Source organism: Lethenteron reissneri, unplaced genomic scaffold, assembly GCF_015708825.2.
Source record: "Lethenteron reissneri isolate LAM-NWPU_2019-01 unplaced genomic scaffold, ASM1570882v1 scaffold_1309, whole genome shotgun sequence".
NCBI classification, from domain to species: domain Eukaryota; kingdom Metazoa; phylum Chordata; class Hyperoartia; order Petromyzontiformes; family Petromyzontidae; genus Lethenteron; species Lethenteron reissneri.
The window spans coordinates 120,001-140,000 of NW_026891013.1; the positions used below are offsets into that span (position 1 = coordinate 120,001).

At 53.5% G+C, this 20,000-nt stretch overlaps 1 protein-coding gene across 5 annotated transcripts; it reads left to right on the forward strand.

The window, feature by feature from the left end:
• The first annotated feature begins 3,313 nt into the window (after positions 1 to 3,313).
• On the forward strand, positions 3,314 to 14,764 carry LOC133361964 (protein Wnt-5b-like). Of its 5 annotated transcripts, none has more exons than XM_061580934.1 (6): positions 3,314 to 3,438; positions 4,970 to 5,027; positions 5,605 to 5,721; positions 12,964 to 13,080; positions 13,297 to 13,618; positions 13,925 to 14,764. In XM_061580934.1, exons 1-6 carry the CDS (start codon positions 3,323 to 3,325, stop codon positions 14,020 to 14,022), a joined length of 828 nt encoding a protein of 275 aa, XP_061436918.1. In that variant the 5' UTR covers positions 3,314 to 3,322; the 3' UTR covers positions 14,023 to 14,764. The 5 variants fall into 5 exon arrangements, with proteins under 5 accessions (XP_061436918.1, XP_061436919.1, XP_061436920.1 ...); XM_061580935.1 differs by having other exon boundaries at positions 5,605 to 5,706; XM_061580936.1 differs by having other exon boundaries at positions 5,605 to 5,673.
• The last annotated feature ends 5,236 nt before the right edge of the window (positions 14,765 to 20,000 follow it).

Below are 20,000 nucleotides of genomic sequence, written 5' to 3' on the forward strand. Positions count from 1 at the left end.
AAACACACTAAATTAAGTAACCTCGCAAAATATCGAAATGCAATGCAACACAGAGAGTCGGTCAGCACACAATTAACGCATAGCCTGGTTGATGACGCATTCCTCCTCAACGAGTCTCCCACACATGCAACATCCCTCTCCTCGATAATTGGTTCTTTATCCTTCTATCTGGCAACAAAACTGACACCTTTTTATGAGGAGTCATGTTTGCATAGACCGCAATACCTGCAGTCATAATACAAACAAAAGACATAACTCTGATAATGTCCACTGTCCTTGAAGTTGATTGGTCCACACCCGAGACAGCTTTTCTTAGAGCCTATTCTCACATGGGCTGGACCAGATGACGCCAAAAGGCGCACAACTCAAAGACAATGCACCATCAGAGAATGAGAGCTCGGGGCAAGCATCTACACTATGGGAACCTCATTTGCCAGTAAAAATATGATGTTGCCAGATAGAAGGGTAAAAAACCAATTATCATATTTTTACTGGCAAATGAGGTTCCCATGGTGTAGATCCCTCTCCTCCTCCTGCTGCTCCTCCGCACCCGACCCTGGAGCACGGCCGTTCGAATCATCATCGGCAGGAAGCGATGGAGCAAGTAAAAACCTTGGATTGCGAGCATAATTCGTTCCGGACACGTGTTTGTAATCCCAAGCACTGGCGCATCGAAGCACTGGTGTATCAGTTGTGATCACGTGACGCTCGGCAGACAAAGCGTGCACGTACTGCTCGTACTGCAAGACCTCTCGCTCGTTTATAAAATTAAAATTTCGATCTAAAGCTTTCGTGACTGCAGGGATTATTAATATTTAATAAATAAATAAATGTGCTCGGCTTGCAAAACACTCGCAGACCAAGTAACTCGCAATCCAAGGTTTTACAGTCATTAAAAACGCAACGACAGGCAGTCGTTAATAACCAGGATACAGTCTACATTATAGACTGTCAGTACACTCACCCAGCTTAATAACCAGGATACAGTCTACATTATAGGCTGTCAGTACACTTACCCAGCTTAATAACCAGGCTACAGTCTATATTATAGACTGTCAGTACACTCACCCAGCTTAATAACCAGGCTACAGGCTACATTACACTGGTCAGCAACAAAACATTATTTTCTGGCCTGGACTTTTGCAGCTGTTCTAGACTAATTTCAGGGTGCTGATTCCAAATCTGATCTCAGATTTGCTCCATCACATCTCATTTTCATGCTATCGGCATACCCCATTTCCATTGATTTTACCCGAAATTAACTCTGTCACTTATGATTGCAAGTCGTTGCGAGTCAGTGACTGCTTTAGTGTTAAAATATGGTGCTATATTTTAGGATAGCGTGTTTATTATATAATTTTATGTAGATATCCACATTCATTTAATATTTTTCTTTCGCAGTTTTTATTCAAAATGCAATATTTTATACCTCAAAAACCTGATGTGATAGACAAAAACTGATGCCGGATTTGGAATCGGTACCCCAAAATCACCTTAAACCCGTTGGAATACCTCACGCCAGAAGACAAAGTGTGTTGACCAGTGTTACATTTCAGCTGCAACTGGAGAGGAAAGTGACACGTGGTGGAGAGTGGTGCCTACTCAAGCTTGTCAGTCGGGAGCGGGCCCCCCCCACACACCACCCCACTCACACTGGCCACTCGCCCCCTTCGTGTGCCGTGCCGCCTCTCGTGGCTACTCGCCGGTGTCTATTTCACGCCTCACAAGTCTGTTGTGGCCACGTGGTCTCTGTGTGAGTGGGTGAGCAATGGTGAGAGGGCAGCCATTGAGCACGCCCCTCCCCCACTCGTGGGCACGTGACTGCCTCTCCTCCAATCACGAGACCCCCCCCATTGCCCCCTCCCCCACAAGTGGGCACGTGACTACCCCTCCCCCAATCACGAGACCCCCCCCTCCATCGCCCCCTCCCCCACAAGTGGGCACGTGACTACCCCTCCCCCAATCACGAGACCCCCTCCTCCATCGCCCCCTCCCCCACAAGTGGGCACGTGACTGCCCCTCCCCCAATCACGAGACCCCCCCTCCTCCAGCGCCCCCTCCCCCACAAGTGGGCACGTGACTGCCCCTCCCCCAATCACGAGACCCCCCCTCCTCCAGCGCCCCCTCCCCCACTCGTGGGCACGTGACTACCCCTCCCCCAATCACGAGACCCCCTCCTCCATCGCCCCCTCCCCCACAAGTGTGCACGTGACTGCCCCTCCCCCAATCACGAGACCCCCGCTCCTCCAGCGCCCCCTCCCCCACCCGTGGGCACGTGACTGCCCCTCCCCCAATCACGAGACCCCCTCCTCCATCGCCCCCTCCCCCACAAGTGGGCACGTGACTGCCCCTCCCCCAATCACGAGACCCCCCCTCCTCCAGCGCCCCCTCCCCCACTCGTGGGCACGTGACTACCCCTCCCCCAATCACGAGACCCCCTCCTCCATCGCCCCCTCCCCCACAAGTGGGCACGTGACTGCCCCTCCCCCCTCCATGTCTATACAAATGGACACGAATCCATGTGCTTCTTAATGTTACACAATTGTGGTAATGTATTTAGCTAAAGGATTTTATTTTATATGTTATTTATAATAATTATTATTTGTAAAGTGACTTGCTTAGTCCAATGCAATTTTTTTTGTTAAAGATCCGTAGCGTGGGTGGTCCAGATGTCTGGTGACCCCCCCCCCCCCATTTAATTAAAGTGAGGTTCATTTAAAACGGAAATGAATATGCACAGGAAAAACATTATATTAGGGCTCAATTAATTGGGGGAGGGGAGGTCACAAGACATCTGGACCAACCCTCACGTGCATCTGCTGTTGCAAGGGTAGTGATTGCTGCTACCACCACTGTGTGTGTACGTGTCTGTGTGTAGACATCACTGTGTGTACGTGTCTGTGTGTAGACATCACTGTGTGTACGTGTCTGTGTGTAGACATCGCCACTGTGTGTGTACGTGTCTGTGTGTAGACATCACTGTGTGTGTACGTGTCTGTGTGTAGACATCACCACTGTGTGTGTACGTGTCTGTGTGTAGACACCACCACTGTGTGTGTACGTGTCTGTCAGCAGCAACATCAACAAGATCAGTAGCAACATCAACAACATCATCAGCAACACCATCAACAACATCAACAACATCATCAGCAACATCAACAACAGCATCAGCACTATCAACAACATCAGCAGCAACATCAACAACATCATCAGCAACATCAACAACATCATCAGCACTATCAACAACATCATCAACAACATCATCAGCAACATCAACATCATCAGCACCATCAACAACATCATCAGCAACATCCATCACCATATGGAACAACTGCGGCCTAGTCGCCCTGGGGCCCTACCTAGTTTTCCTGGCGGATGCCGCCGGGCACGGAGCGCCTCCCCCGGCAGGAGTCGGGATCGAAGAACGTTGCCTTGCGAGTGAGTAGCGTGGTGCACACACACAGTGTACACACACAGTGTACAGACAGACACACACACAGTGTACACACACACATTGTACACACACAGTGTACACACACAGACACACAGTGTACACACACACAGTGTACAGACAGACACACACAGTGTACACACAGTGTACACACACAGACACACAGTGTACACACACACACAGTGTACAGACAGACACAAACACAGTGTACACACAGTGTACACACACAGACACACAGTGTACACACACACAGTGTACAGACAGACACACACACAGTGTACACACAGTGTACACACACAGACACACAGTGTACACACACACAGTGTACAGGCAGACACACACAGTGTACACACAGTGTACACACACAGACACACAGTGTACACACACACAGTGTACAGACAGACACACACACAGTGTACACACAGTGTACACACACAGACACACAGTGTACACACACACAGTGTACAGACAGACACACACACAGTGTACACACACAGACACACAGTGTACACACACAGTGTACAGACAGACACACACAGACACACAGACACACACGGTGTACACACACAGTGTACAGCCAGACACACACACAGTGTACACACACAGTGTACACACACAGACACACAGTGTACACACACACAGTGTACAGACAGACACACACATACACAGTGTACACACACACACATTGTACACACACAGTGTACACACACACACATTGTACACACACAGTGTACACACACACACAGTGTACACACACACAGAGACACACACACAGTGTACACACACACACAGAGACACACACACAGTGTACACACACACAGAGACACACACAGTGTACACACACACAGTGTACACACACACACACATTGTACACACACAGACACGCACACAGTGTACACACAGACACACACACTGTACACAACAACAACAACCGCCATTCACCACTAAGTGGTGGTGACGTCACCACGACGCTTGTGCCAGGCCAAGTGCACCTTGAGGCCACGTGAAGTGTCGAACGCCCGCAGGCAAGGCTGCGGTGGCTGGGTCATGTAGCCCGCATGCCCAGCCACCGCATGCCCAAACAGCTTTTGTTCGGCTGGATCGAGTGGACTTGCCGATGACCGGTACCAGCGGTGTCAAGATCGGCCTCAGTGGAGGAGGCTCGTGAAGGACGCTACTGGGCAGTTGGAGGCAGTCGCCCTCCAACAACAACGGAGGGCGGAGGAGCGACGCTCACAACAACGAGCGGAGCGCCGGGTGGCTAAAGCACAGCAAGTTGGCACAGTAGGGGGCACAGGTGGTGCATCAGCCAGTCATCTCGGTCATCTCGGTCAGTCGACCCGTGGCACCTGGGTCTGCCCCGTGACCTCCTGCCAGCGGGCTTTCGACACTTCACGTGGCCTCAAGGTGCACATGGCCTGGCACAAGCGTCGTGGTGACGTCACCGCCACTTAGTGGCGAATGGCGGTTGTTGTTGTAGTGGTGAGTGTGGGTGAGTAGTGGTGAGTGTCGTTACAGAATGGGCAACCCAGCATACAATGCACCGTACTTCTGGTCACATCCTCCACCTAACCAGGTACCCCAAGATCAACAACATCAGCATAAACAACATCAACATCATCATCATCAACATCATCAACATCAACAACATCAACATGAACAACATCAACAACACAATCAATAAGATCAACAACATCAATAGCATCAACTTCACATGATGATCTTGACGATGTCGATAATGATAATGTTGATGATGACGACAATGTTGATGGTGACATTGACGATGTTGACGATGATGATGATGTTGTTGACGATGTTGACGATGACGATGTTGACGATGATGATGATGTTGTTGACGATGATGATGTTGACGATGATGATGATGTTGTTGACGATGTTGATGGTGACAATGATGATATTGACGATGATGATGATGTTGTTGACGATGTTGATGGTGACAATGATGATATTGACGATGATGATGATGTTGTTGACGATGTTGACGATGATGATGTTGACGATGTTGATGGTGACAATGATGATATTGACGATGATGATGATGTTGTTGACGATGTTGACGATGACGATGTTGACGATGATGATAATGTTGTTGACGATGTTGACGATGTTGTTGATGTTGTGGTTTCACGCAGCTGGACAACATCCTGCTCATCAACACGTTGAAGGAGCAGCTGGTGATGATGGCGATGATGTTGATGCTGGTGATGGCGATGATAACGATGATGACGACGATGGTGATCATGACTATGGTGCCGACGATGACGCCGATGATGTTGTTGACGATGTTGATGGTGATGTTGATGTTGTGGTTTCACACAGCTGGATCAGATCCTGCTCATCAACAAGTTGAAGGAGCAGCTGGTGATGATGATGATTATGATCATGATGATGATCATGATGACGATGATGATGATGATTATGATGATGATCATGATGACGATGACGACGATGACGATGATGGTTATGAGGATAACGAAGAGGCTGTTGCTGCTTTTGTGGGATTAGAGTAACTGAGACAATCCGGATTGCACTGGTCAACACACTTCTTCTGGCATAAGATATTCCAACGGCTGTAATGTAATTTTGGGGGGGTGCTGATTCCAAATCTGGCATCAGTTTTTGTCTATCACATCAGGTTTTTGAGATATAAAATATTGCATTTTCAGTAAAAACTGCGGAAGCAAAATATTAAATAAATGTGGATATCTACATAAAATGATATCATAAACACACTATCCTAAAAATACAGCACCGTATTTTAACACTAAAGCAGTCACTGACTCGCAACGACTTGCAATCATAAGTGACAGAGTTAATTTCGGGTAAAATTAATGAAAATGGGGTATGCCGATAGCATGAAAATGAGATGTGACGGAGCAAATCTGAGATCAGATTTGGAATCAGCACCCTGAAATTAGTCTAGAACAGCTGCAAACGTCCAGGCCAGAAATTTTTGTTGTTGTTGTTGTTGAGCAGTGTTATTTTTTGTTCACTGCGGAGAAAGCGAACGTTGCATACAAGTCAATTTAATGTTATAGTTTAAAAGTGCATAGACATTGCAACGAATCACAGTACTTCTTAACGTACACCCACTTAGTAAAACAATTGTGGTAATGTGTTTAGTTAAATTATTTTATTTTTCATGTAATCATTTTTATTTGGAGACGGCTTTGCAAAAGTGACTTTCTTAGTCCAATGCAACTTTTTTTGTTAAAGATTCGTAGCGTAGGTGGTCCTGATGTCTGGTGACCCCCCCCCCTCCCCACATAATTATCTAAAACGTAATTTTGTATTTGTTCAAGCAAGGTTAATTTAAAACGGAAATGAATATGCACAGGAAAACAATATATTAGGGCTCGTTTACTTGGGGTGGGGGAGTCACAAGACATCTGGACCCACGCTGATGTGCATCTGTGTGTGTGTGTAACATATGAAGACATCGCCACTGGGGAGACAAAGGCGGCCGGGCGTGGTGCTGGCCACCCACCCCCTCGTGTGCCACCGTGCCGGCCTTCAGAGGCGCTCGCTAACAGCACTTGCCCCAGCAGTCTGTTGAGGCTACACAGGGGATCTTTGTCTAGAATGTATATGGGCAGTTGTATGGTTTCTGATGAATATTTTCAGACAATTTAAAGATGTTGGAGAATCATCGAGTGGCTTTTGCTGTTTTTGGTGGAGTTTTGTCAACCCGACTTTGGGATGCGATTCAAAGGCCGGGAAATAAAATCTTGATGTTGAAGCTTTGGTGACTGAAGGGATCCATACTCTTTGGTTCTTTCGGTGACGTCACGTGGGTAGACTATCAAATGGATCACGACGTTTCGGGTGCAACCAGATGACGCCAATGCATAAATTACCAGAGTATTGCTTTTTGTTTGCATTTGACTGCAAGTATTGTGGTTAATGTAAGCATGATTCCTTGCAAAAGGTGTCAGTTTTGTTGCCAGAAAAAAGGGGAAAACCCCTATTAGACCATATTTAACTCAAGGGACAGAACAATGCTTATCCCGATAGGCTAATAGTTAAAAAAAACCACCTTGATGGCAACCCTTTTCAAAACACACAAACTTTTCGTAACAATCTTAGCCATACTGATATGCGTGTTGTGTGTGTGGGAGGGCAGTCACCGCAAGGTACAATAATTATAGCGGGCAGCACGGCTTGCGTTGTCCACCTATTCCTGCTACTGTGCTTTTGACAATACCCAGTGGTTTCCGGTGCAGCGTTCCTCCTACTGAAAACACGTCGGGGCCCAAGCAAGGCGCTGGGTTTGTGTGTGCGTGAAACACGCGGCGCTCTTGCCTGCGCCGTCAGTCTCCCTCCACCGCCGGGGTGTTTGCCGAATCTGCACGCCGCGCACGCTGCTGGCGCTGTCCATGCTGGCAGGGATGATGGGTCCGGCTCCGTCTACGTCAGAGGTCGCAACCGGGTTGGGAAATGAGTGGCAAACGGTGACTCACCAGTGACTCACGGTCTACCCGTACCCGTACCCGGCCGCACCAGGGTCGCAAATGGGTACCCGATACCCGTACCCGTACCTGGCCGCACCCGTACCCTACCCGTACCCGGCCGGGTACGGGTAGGGTGCGGGTACGGGTAGACCGTGAGTCACCGGTGAGTCACTGTTTGTCACTCATTTCGGGTAGGGTAGGGTATGGGTAGGGAGGGCTCCTGCTGCTGTCAGCTGCTCGTCGCAGCTCCTCACTCGCTTCTCAAACTCAAAATATATTCGCGCACCTCCTTAGCTTCTCACAACTCTTACGGATTAGTACGATACAAGTTATCGCAGTCCTTGATTCTGCGAGCGACTCAAAACATCACGACAAGTGCAGAATAAAACTTGCAGCCATACTGTCGTTCGGCGCCAAACTCGCCACTTAGCAACACATCGACCCTCTCTGCAAGACTCGACACCCACGGTTGATTTCGAGGACCATACCCTGAAGCTTGCCGTCGCAAGACTGATTTGCGTGGTTCGGCTTCTTCGTTATATCCGAAAATCTCCCACCTCAGACCCGTCTTCTTACAACGGAGTGGAACTCCTTTGATTTTGCTCCTCGGCCTGTGATTGGTCGGTTTCCTCTCACGACGGAACAACTGTCCTTTTGATTGGGGAAAATGTCAAAACTGGGTGGTTTTTAACTTTTGCCGACAAAACTGGATCCCAAATGTCAAAACTGGGTGCACCCTGGGTGGCCAAAAACTTGAGTTTTGGACACTCAGGGTGCACCCAGTTTTGACATTTGTCAAATACACTTGATAATTGTATACTAGCACAGTGTGCCAGCACCCCATTCATCCAAACACTTGGTATTTGTATACTGGCACACTGTGCCAGCACCCCATTCATCTAAACACTTGGTATTAGTATGCTGGCACAGTGTGCCAGCACCATATAACTACACACACTTGATATTTGTACGCTGGCACAGTGTGCCAGCACCCCAACGACCAACATTTCAAGCTACGGCTCGGACTCGGAAGTGAGCTCGGGGCGGGCTTGCAACCAGGCGGGCGCACTGCCACCTTGCGTGATGACCTAGACTAGTGACTCGCGTCAATACCAAACTTTTGGATTGTTGGTTGATGCTACGCGCTACTGTACACCCTTAAATTTGCCATGCATTCGACCATAGCCCGCCAAACGACCAAGCACAGAGACAAAGGCGACGTCCTTGGGAGATGGACTAGCCTGCTTGACGCTCCTGACCATGGTCCCAATGGTGCGGAACAAACCAACGAATGCGCATCTCGTTGATTGGTCAATCCTTTGGCCCACCGTTACGGTGATTGGCGGAAATATTGTGTGAAAAATCAAATTGCTGGCAATGAAAATAGACATTGTCTCGTGAAAAATTGAAAGTAGACGTAGAAGCGTGATTTTTCACAAGCATTTTTCACGAAACAGGTGGAGGAGCGGCTCACATTCGAATGGCAACCCTCCACCCCAAGAAGACTTTTACCACGCGCCGCGAGGCCATCCACGGCATCCAAGACTTTGCTTTGCAACAAGGCAAGCGCGCGGTCCTTGACCTCAAGCGAAGCGGCGGATGGCACGTTGCCATCGTCTGCTCTAGTTCAACACCTTGTTCCTTCAAGGTGAAGCTGACGAAGCTCACGGGGGAACGACACGGCTTCCGCGTCTCGGCGCTGTGCACGGATCACCACGGCTGCACGGGCACTACCAAGATCACGACAGCCCGTTCGGCCTTTCGCGCCAACCCCCGTACCTCCGCACCGACTGTCATTGCCCAGGTCGCCGACGTTTCTCGCGTCATTGTCCCGACCCGGATGATGTACCGCGCCAAGGACACGTGCATCGCGGCGAACGAGAGTGCGGCCCATGCAGGCTTCGAGTTCATCAACTCGCTGGTGGAGACGTTCGGCAAGCTCAACGCGACGACCTGCAGTGTGAGAGAAGACGCGGGCATCTTCTGGGGTGCGTTCATCTGCAACCCGATCGCACGCTCGTTGCAGCCAAGTCTTCAACGCGTCGTCGGCATCGACGGGTCGCACATGAAGGCGCGCGCCTACAACGGAACCATGCTCGTCCTCGTTGGGCGCGACGGCAACAACCGCAACGTCCTTCTCGCCGTGGCGCTGGTGCCGTCCGAGACGGCAGCGGCCTACGACTGGTTTCTCAACTGCTGCACGACCAACGACATCGAGCTCGACGGCACGCCGGTCTTCTGCGATCGTGGCACGGGCATCCTAGCCTCCGACTGGAAGGACCTCATGCTCATCCACTGCACGCGGCATTTGATCTGCAACGGCGTGGACAACATCGGCTCCGCGTTCACGCCCGACCTCCAAGGCATCATCTACGATGCCCAAGGGTGCGCCTCCGAGGCCGCGTTCCGCAGCTCCTTGGGCTGCTTGGGCGTAGCTCTGCCTACGGCGGCCACGTACTACAACAAGATCGACCCCCACACGTGGGCGCTCTACCCGCACCTGCATATGACGCCATTGTACGGCTGGCGCACGACGAACTTTGTGGAGTCCACGAACAGCGAGGCTCTGCCGGCTCGCGAGATGGACCCCTTCCACTTCCTCATGCACCACATGGAAGACATGATGACGACGGCCTTTGCCCACCTAAACGTGTACAAAATGATACATTAAATCGTACACCTTCTTCACCCAGTTTTGACATTTGTCCACATTGAACATCACCCAGTTTTGTCATATCAAAAAGCACCACCCTGTTTTGCCTGTCGTTTTCCAAGACCACCCAGTTTTGACATTTGGGATCCAGTTTTGTCGGCAAAAGTAAAAAACCACCCAGTTTTGACATTTTCCCCTTTTGATTGTGACCGCTTGTCCGGTGTACGTGTGTGTCTGTTCTACTTGACTGAAGTAATTTCCTAAGTCACATCAAGGCCTGGCTCCTCCTCTACCTTTCAGCCATCTCATGGCCTGTGGACACAGATGCTCTCAATTGCGCCTAAGTGTAGTTTTTCTAGTTTTACAACTTCCTGCAGTCATTAACCTCCAGCTATCTTTTATGTGGGTGAGGCAGCGGGGTGGGGGGGTGTGAGATTCACAGCGTGCTTATGCCCCAGCGCTACATGCCAATAAAAAAAATATTACAAAAAATAGGCAGAATCACTCTTGTATGCCTTTTCCAAAAATGAATATTAACGGTGAATGGGTGGACGATTATTGGCACGGAGACCCAACGTGGTTTTAGGCCAGGGTGGCCCTGCACAGACGCCATATTTTCTGTCCGTCTGCTACAGCAGAGGTGTAGGGAATTCCAACAAGACCTACATCTCTGCTTTTTTGACTGCACAGACGCCGTGTTTTCTGTCCGTCTGCTACAGCAGAGGTGTAGGGAATTCCAACAAGACCTACATCTCTGCTTTTTTGACTGCACAGACGCCATGTTTTCTGTCCGTCTGCTACAGCAGAGGTGTAGGGAATTCCAACAAGACCTACATCTCTGCTTTTTTGACTGCACAGACGCCATGTTTTCTGTCCGTCTGCTACAGCAGAGGTGTAGGGAATTCCAACAAAACTTACATCTCTGCTTTTTTGACCTGGCCAAGTCACTATGTTATCATCAATAGGCCTGGGCTGTGGGTTGTTATTCGTGCTTTCAGAGTCCGACTGCTCACAATTATTCAAGACCTTCATGATGGTGGGCAGGCCCGGATAAAGCTGCGTGGCTGGGAGTTGGAACCACTCCCTCTTCACCTTGGGGTGCGACAGCGATGTCCTTTCGCTCCCACATTAGTTAAAAACATTTTCGACCACATAGTTCGTGAAGCTTTCCATGACTGTCCGGCAGAATCTGGTACAGATACGATGGGAGGCTGATCGATGCCCGGGTGCGGTCAAGGGATGGCTCCCTATTGCTCAACCACGTTATGTTTGCCGATCTGGTAATTTCTGCTCACTCAGAGGAGGAGTTGGAGGTGCTGCTGCTGAACCTGGAGATTGCCACTAAGAGGTGGGGCCTTGCCAACAGCCCCACCAAAACTAAGCACCTGCCTGGGTATGTTGTGCCATTGGACACTCCACAACTCCCAATTGGTGATGGGGCAGTTGTGGAGAGTTTCCCATACCTGGAAAGTGTGCCTATGACCAGCTCTCTGACAGCAGAGGTCTCAATAAATTGAGAGGCATTATATTTGCATTGACTGCGCCATGCTGTGTGGAAGCTACCTGGTCTGTTGCTCCACACAAAGCTTCAGGTCTTCTTGGCCATGGTCATGCCCTCTACGCTTCCAAAACGTGGACCAGGGTGTCCACGTTTTGCAAGCGTAGAGGGCATGACCATGTAACATTTTTGCCACTTAGAAACATTCAGGGTGGCATGCCTACAATCCATCCTGGGTTTAACCAGGCTGGATTGTGTGAAGAGCTCACAAATCCTTGAAAGATCTGGACAAAGTCCATTTGCTGAGCTCCTCCGGCAGGCAAGGCTGCTTTGGCTGGATCATGTAGTCCGCATGCCCAGCCACCGCATGCCAAAGCCACTTTAGTTCGGCCAGATAGAGGGTGCTTAAAGGGTGTGGCACAGGCTGGAGAAGGGATGCAGTGATGTGGTACAGGAGGACGTGGAGCTGAGTGAACTTGCTAATGACTGGTACCAGCGTTGTTAAGATCGGCCTCTGTGGAGGAGTTGGACGCAGTCACCCCTCGGCAAAAGAGGGCAGAGAAGCGGTGCTCCCAACAACGAGCAGAGCTCTGGGCGGCTAATATGCAGCAAGTTGGCACAGCAGCAGGGGCCACACGCAGGTGGTGCATTGGCCAGTCATCTCAGTCAGTCGACCCGTGGCACCTGGGTCTGTCCCATGACCTCCTGCCAGGCGGACATTTGACACTTCACGTGGGCTTAATGTTCACACAGCCTGGCACAAGCGCTGTCGGTGACTTCACTGCCAATTATTGGGAAATGGCGGTTGGTAGTGACAAATGATAATGGTGTTGGTGGTAACAATGATTGTGTTGTAGTGACGATGACGTTGTTGGTGGTGGTGCTACAGGCGGTGTACAATCTGGCATCCATTGACTGCAAGTGCCACTTTGAATTTGGCATCTGCGTGCTCCAGGTCTGCTCGCCGCATCTCGCCGACTTTCGCAAAGTTGGAAACTTTCTGAAGGTGAGCTCACGGCTGCCGGTGATGAGACTGCACCCGGAGGAGGTGTGGGTGGGGGATTAAGGATTAATTGACAGGAGGGCTACAAACAGGGGGAGGGGTCCCTAACAACTAAGGAGGTTCCCCGCATTCACACAACAACCACCACCACTTCAACAAAAACACACATGGCGGATCCTCCTCATCCCCTGATGATGATGATGACAATGGTGGCTGCAGGAAAAGTACGACACAAGTTCCGCCATGCGGTTGGTGAGCCACAAGACGAGCGGTCGTCGCGGCGGTGCAGCCGGTGCCGTTACCGGCGGTGCCACCCGCTGGTCCCGCTGGTCCCGCTGGCGTCTGGAGCCGGTGAACGAGTGGTTGACGGCGCCCACGGCGAGCGAGCTGGTGCACGTGAGCGCCAGCCCGGACTACTGCGAGCGCGACGACGCCAGCGGCATCCCCGGCGTGGTGGGGCGGCGGTGCAACGTCACCTCCGAGGGCACCGAGGGATGCTCCGTCATCACGTGCTGTGACAGAGGATACGACATCTCGCAAGGTGAGCCCCTCACCCCCCCTTCTCCACCCACGCACCGTCTCTCTCTTTCCGCACTGTCCCTATACTACTATACACTATTCTTCACTCCTATACACTGCACTATACAGTACTGTAAACTCCACAATTAAATAGAAAACATTTCTTGAGAACTGCTTTCCGTTAACCTTGGGTCGCTCGAAGGGAGATGTTTCACCTCGCGACGTCAACGACGATCGCAAAATTGCGATGAAAAATCATTGTGAGCAAAACGACGATGGTTCACGCGTCCGTTTCGCACCGTTGCCTCTGCTGCTGTTCCCTTCCCAGTCACGGTGGAGAAGCAGTGCGGATGCAAGGAACAACTCCGCTGGAACGTCAGGTGCAAGCTGTGCCCATCGACCGTCGATCAATATTTCTGCAAGTAGCCTCCAGCCACGGGCTGGGGGTGGCCTCGGCTGAAATTGGACTCCATCTGGTTTCAGCCAGGTGCTGTGGGGGTTTGGAGATCCCCACAAAGTTGTTTAGGGCACCACAGCGTCCAGCATGCCCATCATTACGAGCCGCTTTACACTATACATTACACTACTACAAACACTACACTTTGATACACTACACAATTCACTACCTTACTATACACTTGTGTCAATTTCCACAATGCAGAAGCACTGTTTTTTGACCCTCATCACTTGAATGTGCTTAGTAACTAAGTGTTATTCTTTTTACTCCGTTCTTGTTAACGCCAAATCTACAAAACATTCACTCGGCACACTGAGGATTCACAATGGGGTTCGGTGACCCTGTGGCATCCATCATATCCTTCACTGAGCCACGTTACACTATATCCACTTTACACTACACTACTTTACACTACACGTCTATACAATCTTGCCTATAAAAGCCATTTTCTGTGTGTCTGTGTTTGTCTGTGTCTGTGCGTGGACGAAACTTGCGAAAGATTTGGCTCGCGAACCGTAGGGTTTACGTTCAAAGTACCCGGGTACCAGGCGATAAGCCCCACGGTGAGCCAGCGCTGTTCTATTTTCGCATACGTCAACTTTAAATAGTTAACAATTTAGTGCTATTATTATTATTTTAATATGCATCTGCACATGCGCAGACAGCTGACCGGGGGTTGCCCCTAGCAACACACGTGCGTTCGGTGGAGGGGGGAATTATCATTCACGTTATGAATGCAAAATACATAAAAGACTGACTCAAATTCTTCAGTGTGTCCTCTTCATTCAGACACTGTCTCCCCGACAGCCGTCCTCAGATGAAGACCAGGTTTGTCGAGGAGACATTCAGACGCTGTCTCCCCGACAGACCTGTTCTTCACCAGAGAACGGCTGCTTGCGTTGTGGCCGAAACGTCGTGAGAATTATTTTATTATGTTTTATTTTTATTATTTTATTAATTCCCTTCTACGTGACTTTACCGAAAGAACCAAGAAGATGAATCCCTGCAGTCACGAAAGCTTTAAATCGAAAACTGTATGAACATTTCCATTTGAAGAGAGACTAAGGCGGCCGGGCGTGGTGCTGGCCACCCACCCCTCTGCTAGCAGCACTTGCCCCTACAGCCTGCTACTACAGGCTACACGGGGCATCTTTGTCTTTGCCTTCATAGCTGCTGCTGCTGCTGCTACTCGCTAGCAGCACTTGCCCCTACAGCCTGCTACTACAGGCTACACGGGGCATCTTTGTCTTTGCCTTCATAGCTGCTGCTACTCGCTAGCAGCACTTGCCCCTACAGCCTGCTACTACAGGCTACACGGGGCATCTTTGTCTTTGCCTTCATAGCTGCTGCTGCTGCTACTCGCTAGCAGCACTTGCCCCTACAGGTGGCACTTCGACGGCTTGAGCTTCAAGTTCGCGTTCCGGAACCGCAGGAATACCTGACGTAATCGGTCAATGTGTTCCTCGAATGATCGGCTGAAGACAATGACGTCATCCAGGTAGATGAGGCACGTTTCCCATTGGAGGCCTGCTAAGGCCAACTCCATTATGCGTTGGAACGTCGCCGGCGCAGTCTGGAGGCCCATAGGCAGGCAGTTGAACTCGAACAGGCCCTGTGGTGTCCGGAACGCTGTTTTAGGCCGGGAGTCCGCGTCTAGTGGGACCTGCCAGAACCCGGACAATAAATCCAGCATACTGAAAAATTTTGCTCCCGCCAGTGCATCCAATGAGTCGTCAATACGTGGTAGGGGATATGCGTCGGCCAGCGTGACGGCATTGAGGCGTCGGAATCTCAGTGACCCGTCTGACTTCTTGACTAGGACCACCGGTGCCCCCCAGGGACTCGAGGATGGAGAAATTATGTCGGCCCGCAGCATCTCCTGCACCGCTTGTTGAATGTGCCCTTTTTCCATTGGGCTCATTCTATATGTGTTTTGGCGCAGGGGTGCGGCATCTCCCGTGTTAATGTGGTGCTGCGACAGATTTGTGCGCCCTAGGTCGAACGGTCCCCGGCTGAACACGTCCGAGAACTCATGCAATAACGAGTGCAGCTGCTGTTTCTGGTCGGGCGGCAATCCCAGCTCAGGCCCCGCCAGCTGGTCCATCCACGATTCGGCCCCTCTGTCCTCGGACTGGCTGATGCTGCCTACAAGCTCGGGCTTTGTCCCTGGGGCTCCTAGTGACAAGGGACTAACGTGGGCCAGAACTGTTTCCTCCTGCACCGTCGCTGTTCTATCGGAGGCGTTCAGCACCTGAATGAACAGATGCTGGTTCCTCTGTACAATAGTTTCGGCTCCCACCAGCGCATGGCGATCCATGGCAGCTGACGCCGGAGACACCAGGATGGGTGAGTCTGGTCGGGCTGTCACGAGGGGAGACCGATATTGCAGCGGAATCAGCATCTGGGCTGCCGGGGGAATGGAGACAGACTTACTGACCAGAGCCTGCACGTAGGGTACACCCCGGCTGGCCCCCTCCGCCTTTAGGAAATGGAGATGCGTTCCCTGGACTTCCACCCGCCCATGGGCCAGATCGATTTTCATTGGCATCCGCCTCAGAAAGTCCGTCCCCAACAGGCAGGGTACGGGCAACGTTGCAGAGACAAGGATGGGTCCTGCTACCGAGAGCTGCCCAATCTGTATCGGGGCTTCAACCTGGCCCAGGAAGCCCATGCTGCCTCCATTTGCTGCAATGAACATTGTCTTGACAGGGACTAAAGGTCGGATTTTATCCGGCAGCATCTTGTGCATGGTGCTCGAGATGATCGTGGCTGATGCCCCCGTATCCACCAAGATACGTGCCGACACTCCCGCGATTTCACCGACCAGGACCGAGGTTCCCGACGTGGCCGCTACCACCCGCCTTGCCAGCTTCCTCCATTGTGTGGCTGAGTCCGGCCACTGACCAGGCGGCGTCTCGTTATCCTGTGGTGCATGGTGAAATGATGGGGGATGGATGTAAATGGACTGAAGATGGGGTTCCTCCCTTTGGAGTGCGTCGCAGCAGGGTGAACGCGCCCTTGTTACATAGTGTGGGCTTACCCGTGGGTTGCGGGCTGGGCTCTCTATGTGGTGCAAATTGCCCCCCCTTGGTGACGTAGGATGGGCCCCCCTTGTGGTGTGGGGGGCCCCCCCCATTGTAGGGGGCAGTGGGGACTGGGGGGTGGGCCTTCCCGTGAGCCCCTCCCTTCTCCCCTCCCTTCCCTTTGTCACGGGGGCGTGGTCCCCCTGGTTCCGTCTCGCTCTGCCGCAAAGTGGTGGTGAGGCGGGCCGTGGAACTGCTCCAGGGCGCAATGTCAATCTTGTGGGCTGCCTCCGCCCCCGGGCCGTTGCCCCTGGCAACTCGCCGGCGTCGCAGGTAACTGGTGACGTCACGCCCGCCGGCGACGTCACGCCCGCCCGCGACGTCACGCCCGCCGGCGACGTCACGCCCGCCGGCGACGTCACGCCCGCCCGCGACGTCACGCCCGCCGGCGACGTCACGCCCGCCCGCGACGTCACGCCCGCCCGCGACGTCACGCCCGCCGGCGACGTCACGCCCGCCGGCGACGTCACGCCCGCCGGCGACGTCACGCCCGCCGGCGACGTCACGCCCGCCCGCGACGTCACGCCCGCCGGCGACGTCACGCCCGCCGGCGACGTCACGCCCGCCGGCGACGTCACGCCCGCCGGCGACGTCACGCCCGCCGGCGACGTCACGCCCGCCGGCGACGTCACGCCCGCCCGCGAAACCACGCCCGCTCGCGACGTCACGTCCGCCCGCGACGTCACCTCCACCCGCGACGTCACCTCCGCCCGCGACGTCACGTCCGCCCGCGACGTCCCTCCCGGCCTCGGCGCGACTCCCGACGCGGTCTCCGGCCCCGGCGCGACTCCCGACGCGGTCTCCGGCCTCGGCGCGATCCCCGACGCGGTCCACGGCCCCGGCGCAATTCCCGGCGCGATCCGCGACACCACTTTTGGCCGCGACGTCACTTCCGGATGCAACGTCACGTCCGTTCGCGACGCCACTCCGGGTCGCGACGCCACTTCTGGTCGCGACGCAATCACAGGCCCCGGCGCTATCCCCGGCACGATCCCCTTCCCCCGACCCGGACAATGGGGACCGGGGAACGACACCGACGGCGCCCACCCCGAGGAGACTCCCGGTAAGTTCACGGCGTCGGAATTGTAATTGCTCGGCCCGACCGAGAGGCCGGGCGGGACGGCGTCACTCGCCTGGATCCTGTCGGCGTTCGGCCCCGGCTGGTTCCAGGTGACGTTGGCGGCCTCCGGCTCCGTGCGGCACCCCCTCGCCACATGCCCCTCTCGACCACAACGGTGGCAGACCCACAGGGCGTTCCGTCGGGGGGGCTCGGCGCGATGTTGTAGAGGCGGCTGCCAGCGACGCGGCGGCTGGTCGCGCCCCTGGTCCCTCTGCTCCGCCAGTCCCCGGATCGCCGCGTACACCTCCCGCAGCGATGGCTCCATCTCAGACGTCGGGGGCCCGTTCCCAGCTGCCCCACAGGCAGCCTGTGGCGACGGTGCAGGTTCGGCGGTTGGTGTCGCTGGACCCAGTAGCGCCGCGGCAACGGCTCGGCTGTTCCCCCCCGCCGCGCCAGCCACCGGGCCCACGGGTGGCGCCCGGCCCATGACTTGCTCGTGGGCTTGGATGGTCCGGGCAGCCCACAGCGAGGTGTGTTCCCCCGGCGTCACCACGGGCATTACAACGCCGGCGCGGCAAGCGTAGGCGATGAGGTGCTCGACCACGAGGTCCTTGAGCGCTTCTTCCGCCAGGCGAGGGAAAGCTCTCCTCGCCAACACGAGCAGCGCACCCCTAAAGGGGATTCTTTAGCCCCTCGCTGGCGATCCTGGAACCGTTTAAAGGCTCCTTCCGCCGGGCAATAGATCTCCCCCAAAGCCTCGTAGGCCGCCTGTAGCGTGGACTTGCTGTGCGAGGGAAGGGAGGTGTAAGAGGAGAGTGCTTCCTTGCCCAGAACGGATGGCAGCGCTCGTAGTGCCTCTTCGTCTGTCCACTCGAGAGCGTGGAAGGCAGCCTCGAATCGGCGGACAAACCCCTCCCAATCTTCTTCCTCAGCCACGAACTTGTCAACGGGCCCCAGCCGACGCGGCCGTCCGGCCACTTGCTCTCCGTGTTGGGTGTTTAGCCCTGGGGGTTTTGGCGGGAGCAGCGGCGGCTGGCGTGACGAGGTTGGTTGCGGCTCCTGCCCGGCCGGCTGGTCGGCCTCCGGGTCCCGTGGCCTCTCCTCCCGTAGTACGCGTGGGGGTGGGGGTCCCGGTGCTGGCGGGCCCCCCATAGGGTGCATCTGCAGTAGCTCCTGCAGTGCCCTCTCCACGCGGGCCATGCGGTCCTCCATGGGGTCCTCCAGGCGATCCGGGCCCCCTGCTGCTGCTTCTGATAGCAGGCCCCCTTGTTGCCCGTGATGGGAAGGATCCCCGGCCCCTGCTTCCTCCTCCCTTGGCTCTTTCCCGCGGGGATTTTTCTTTGTAGCCATGAGATCCCACCGTTGCCACCAGATGTAAAGTAGGAGCCGACACCAGATTGCAGGGGTCTCGTCCTTTATTCCTTTCCTTCCATCCACACCTGTCCCCAGCCGTCCCAATCTCGTTCCCGCCAAAGGCCCCTTCTTCCCGCCCGTTCTCTCCTTATATCCCTTCGATCACCCCTCCCACTAACCCATCTATTGGTGGGAATCCTTCCCCTGACACCCCTACACCACCATCACCACTACCATCACCACTAAAAATGCTGGCCTGTGGGACATCGCGTTGGCCATGTCCCCCACCGCCTTGTGTGTTACGCCATCCTTAATAGGTGCTCGCTAACAGCACTTGTGTTATGCCAACCTTAATAGGTGCTCGCTAACAGCACTTGTGTGTTATGCCAACCTTAATAGGTGCTCGCTAACAGCACTTGTGTGTTACGCCAACCTTAATAGGTGCTCGCTA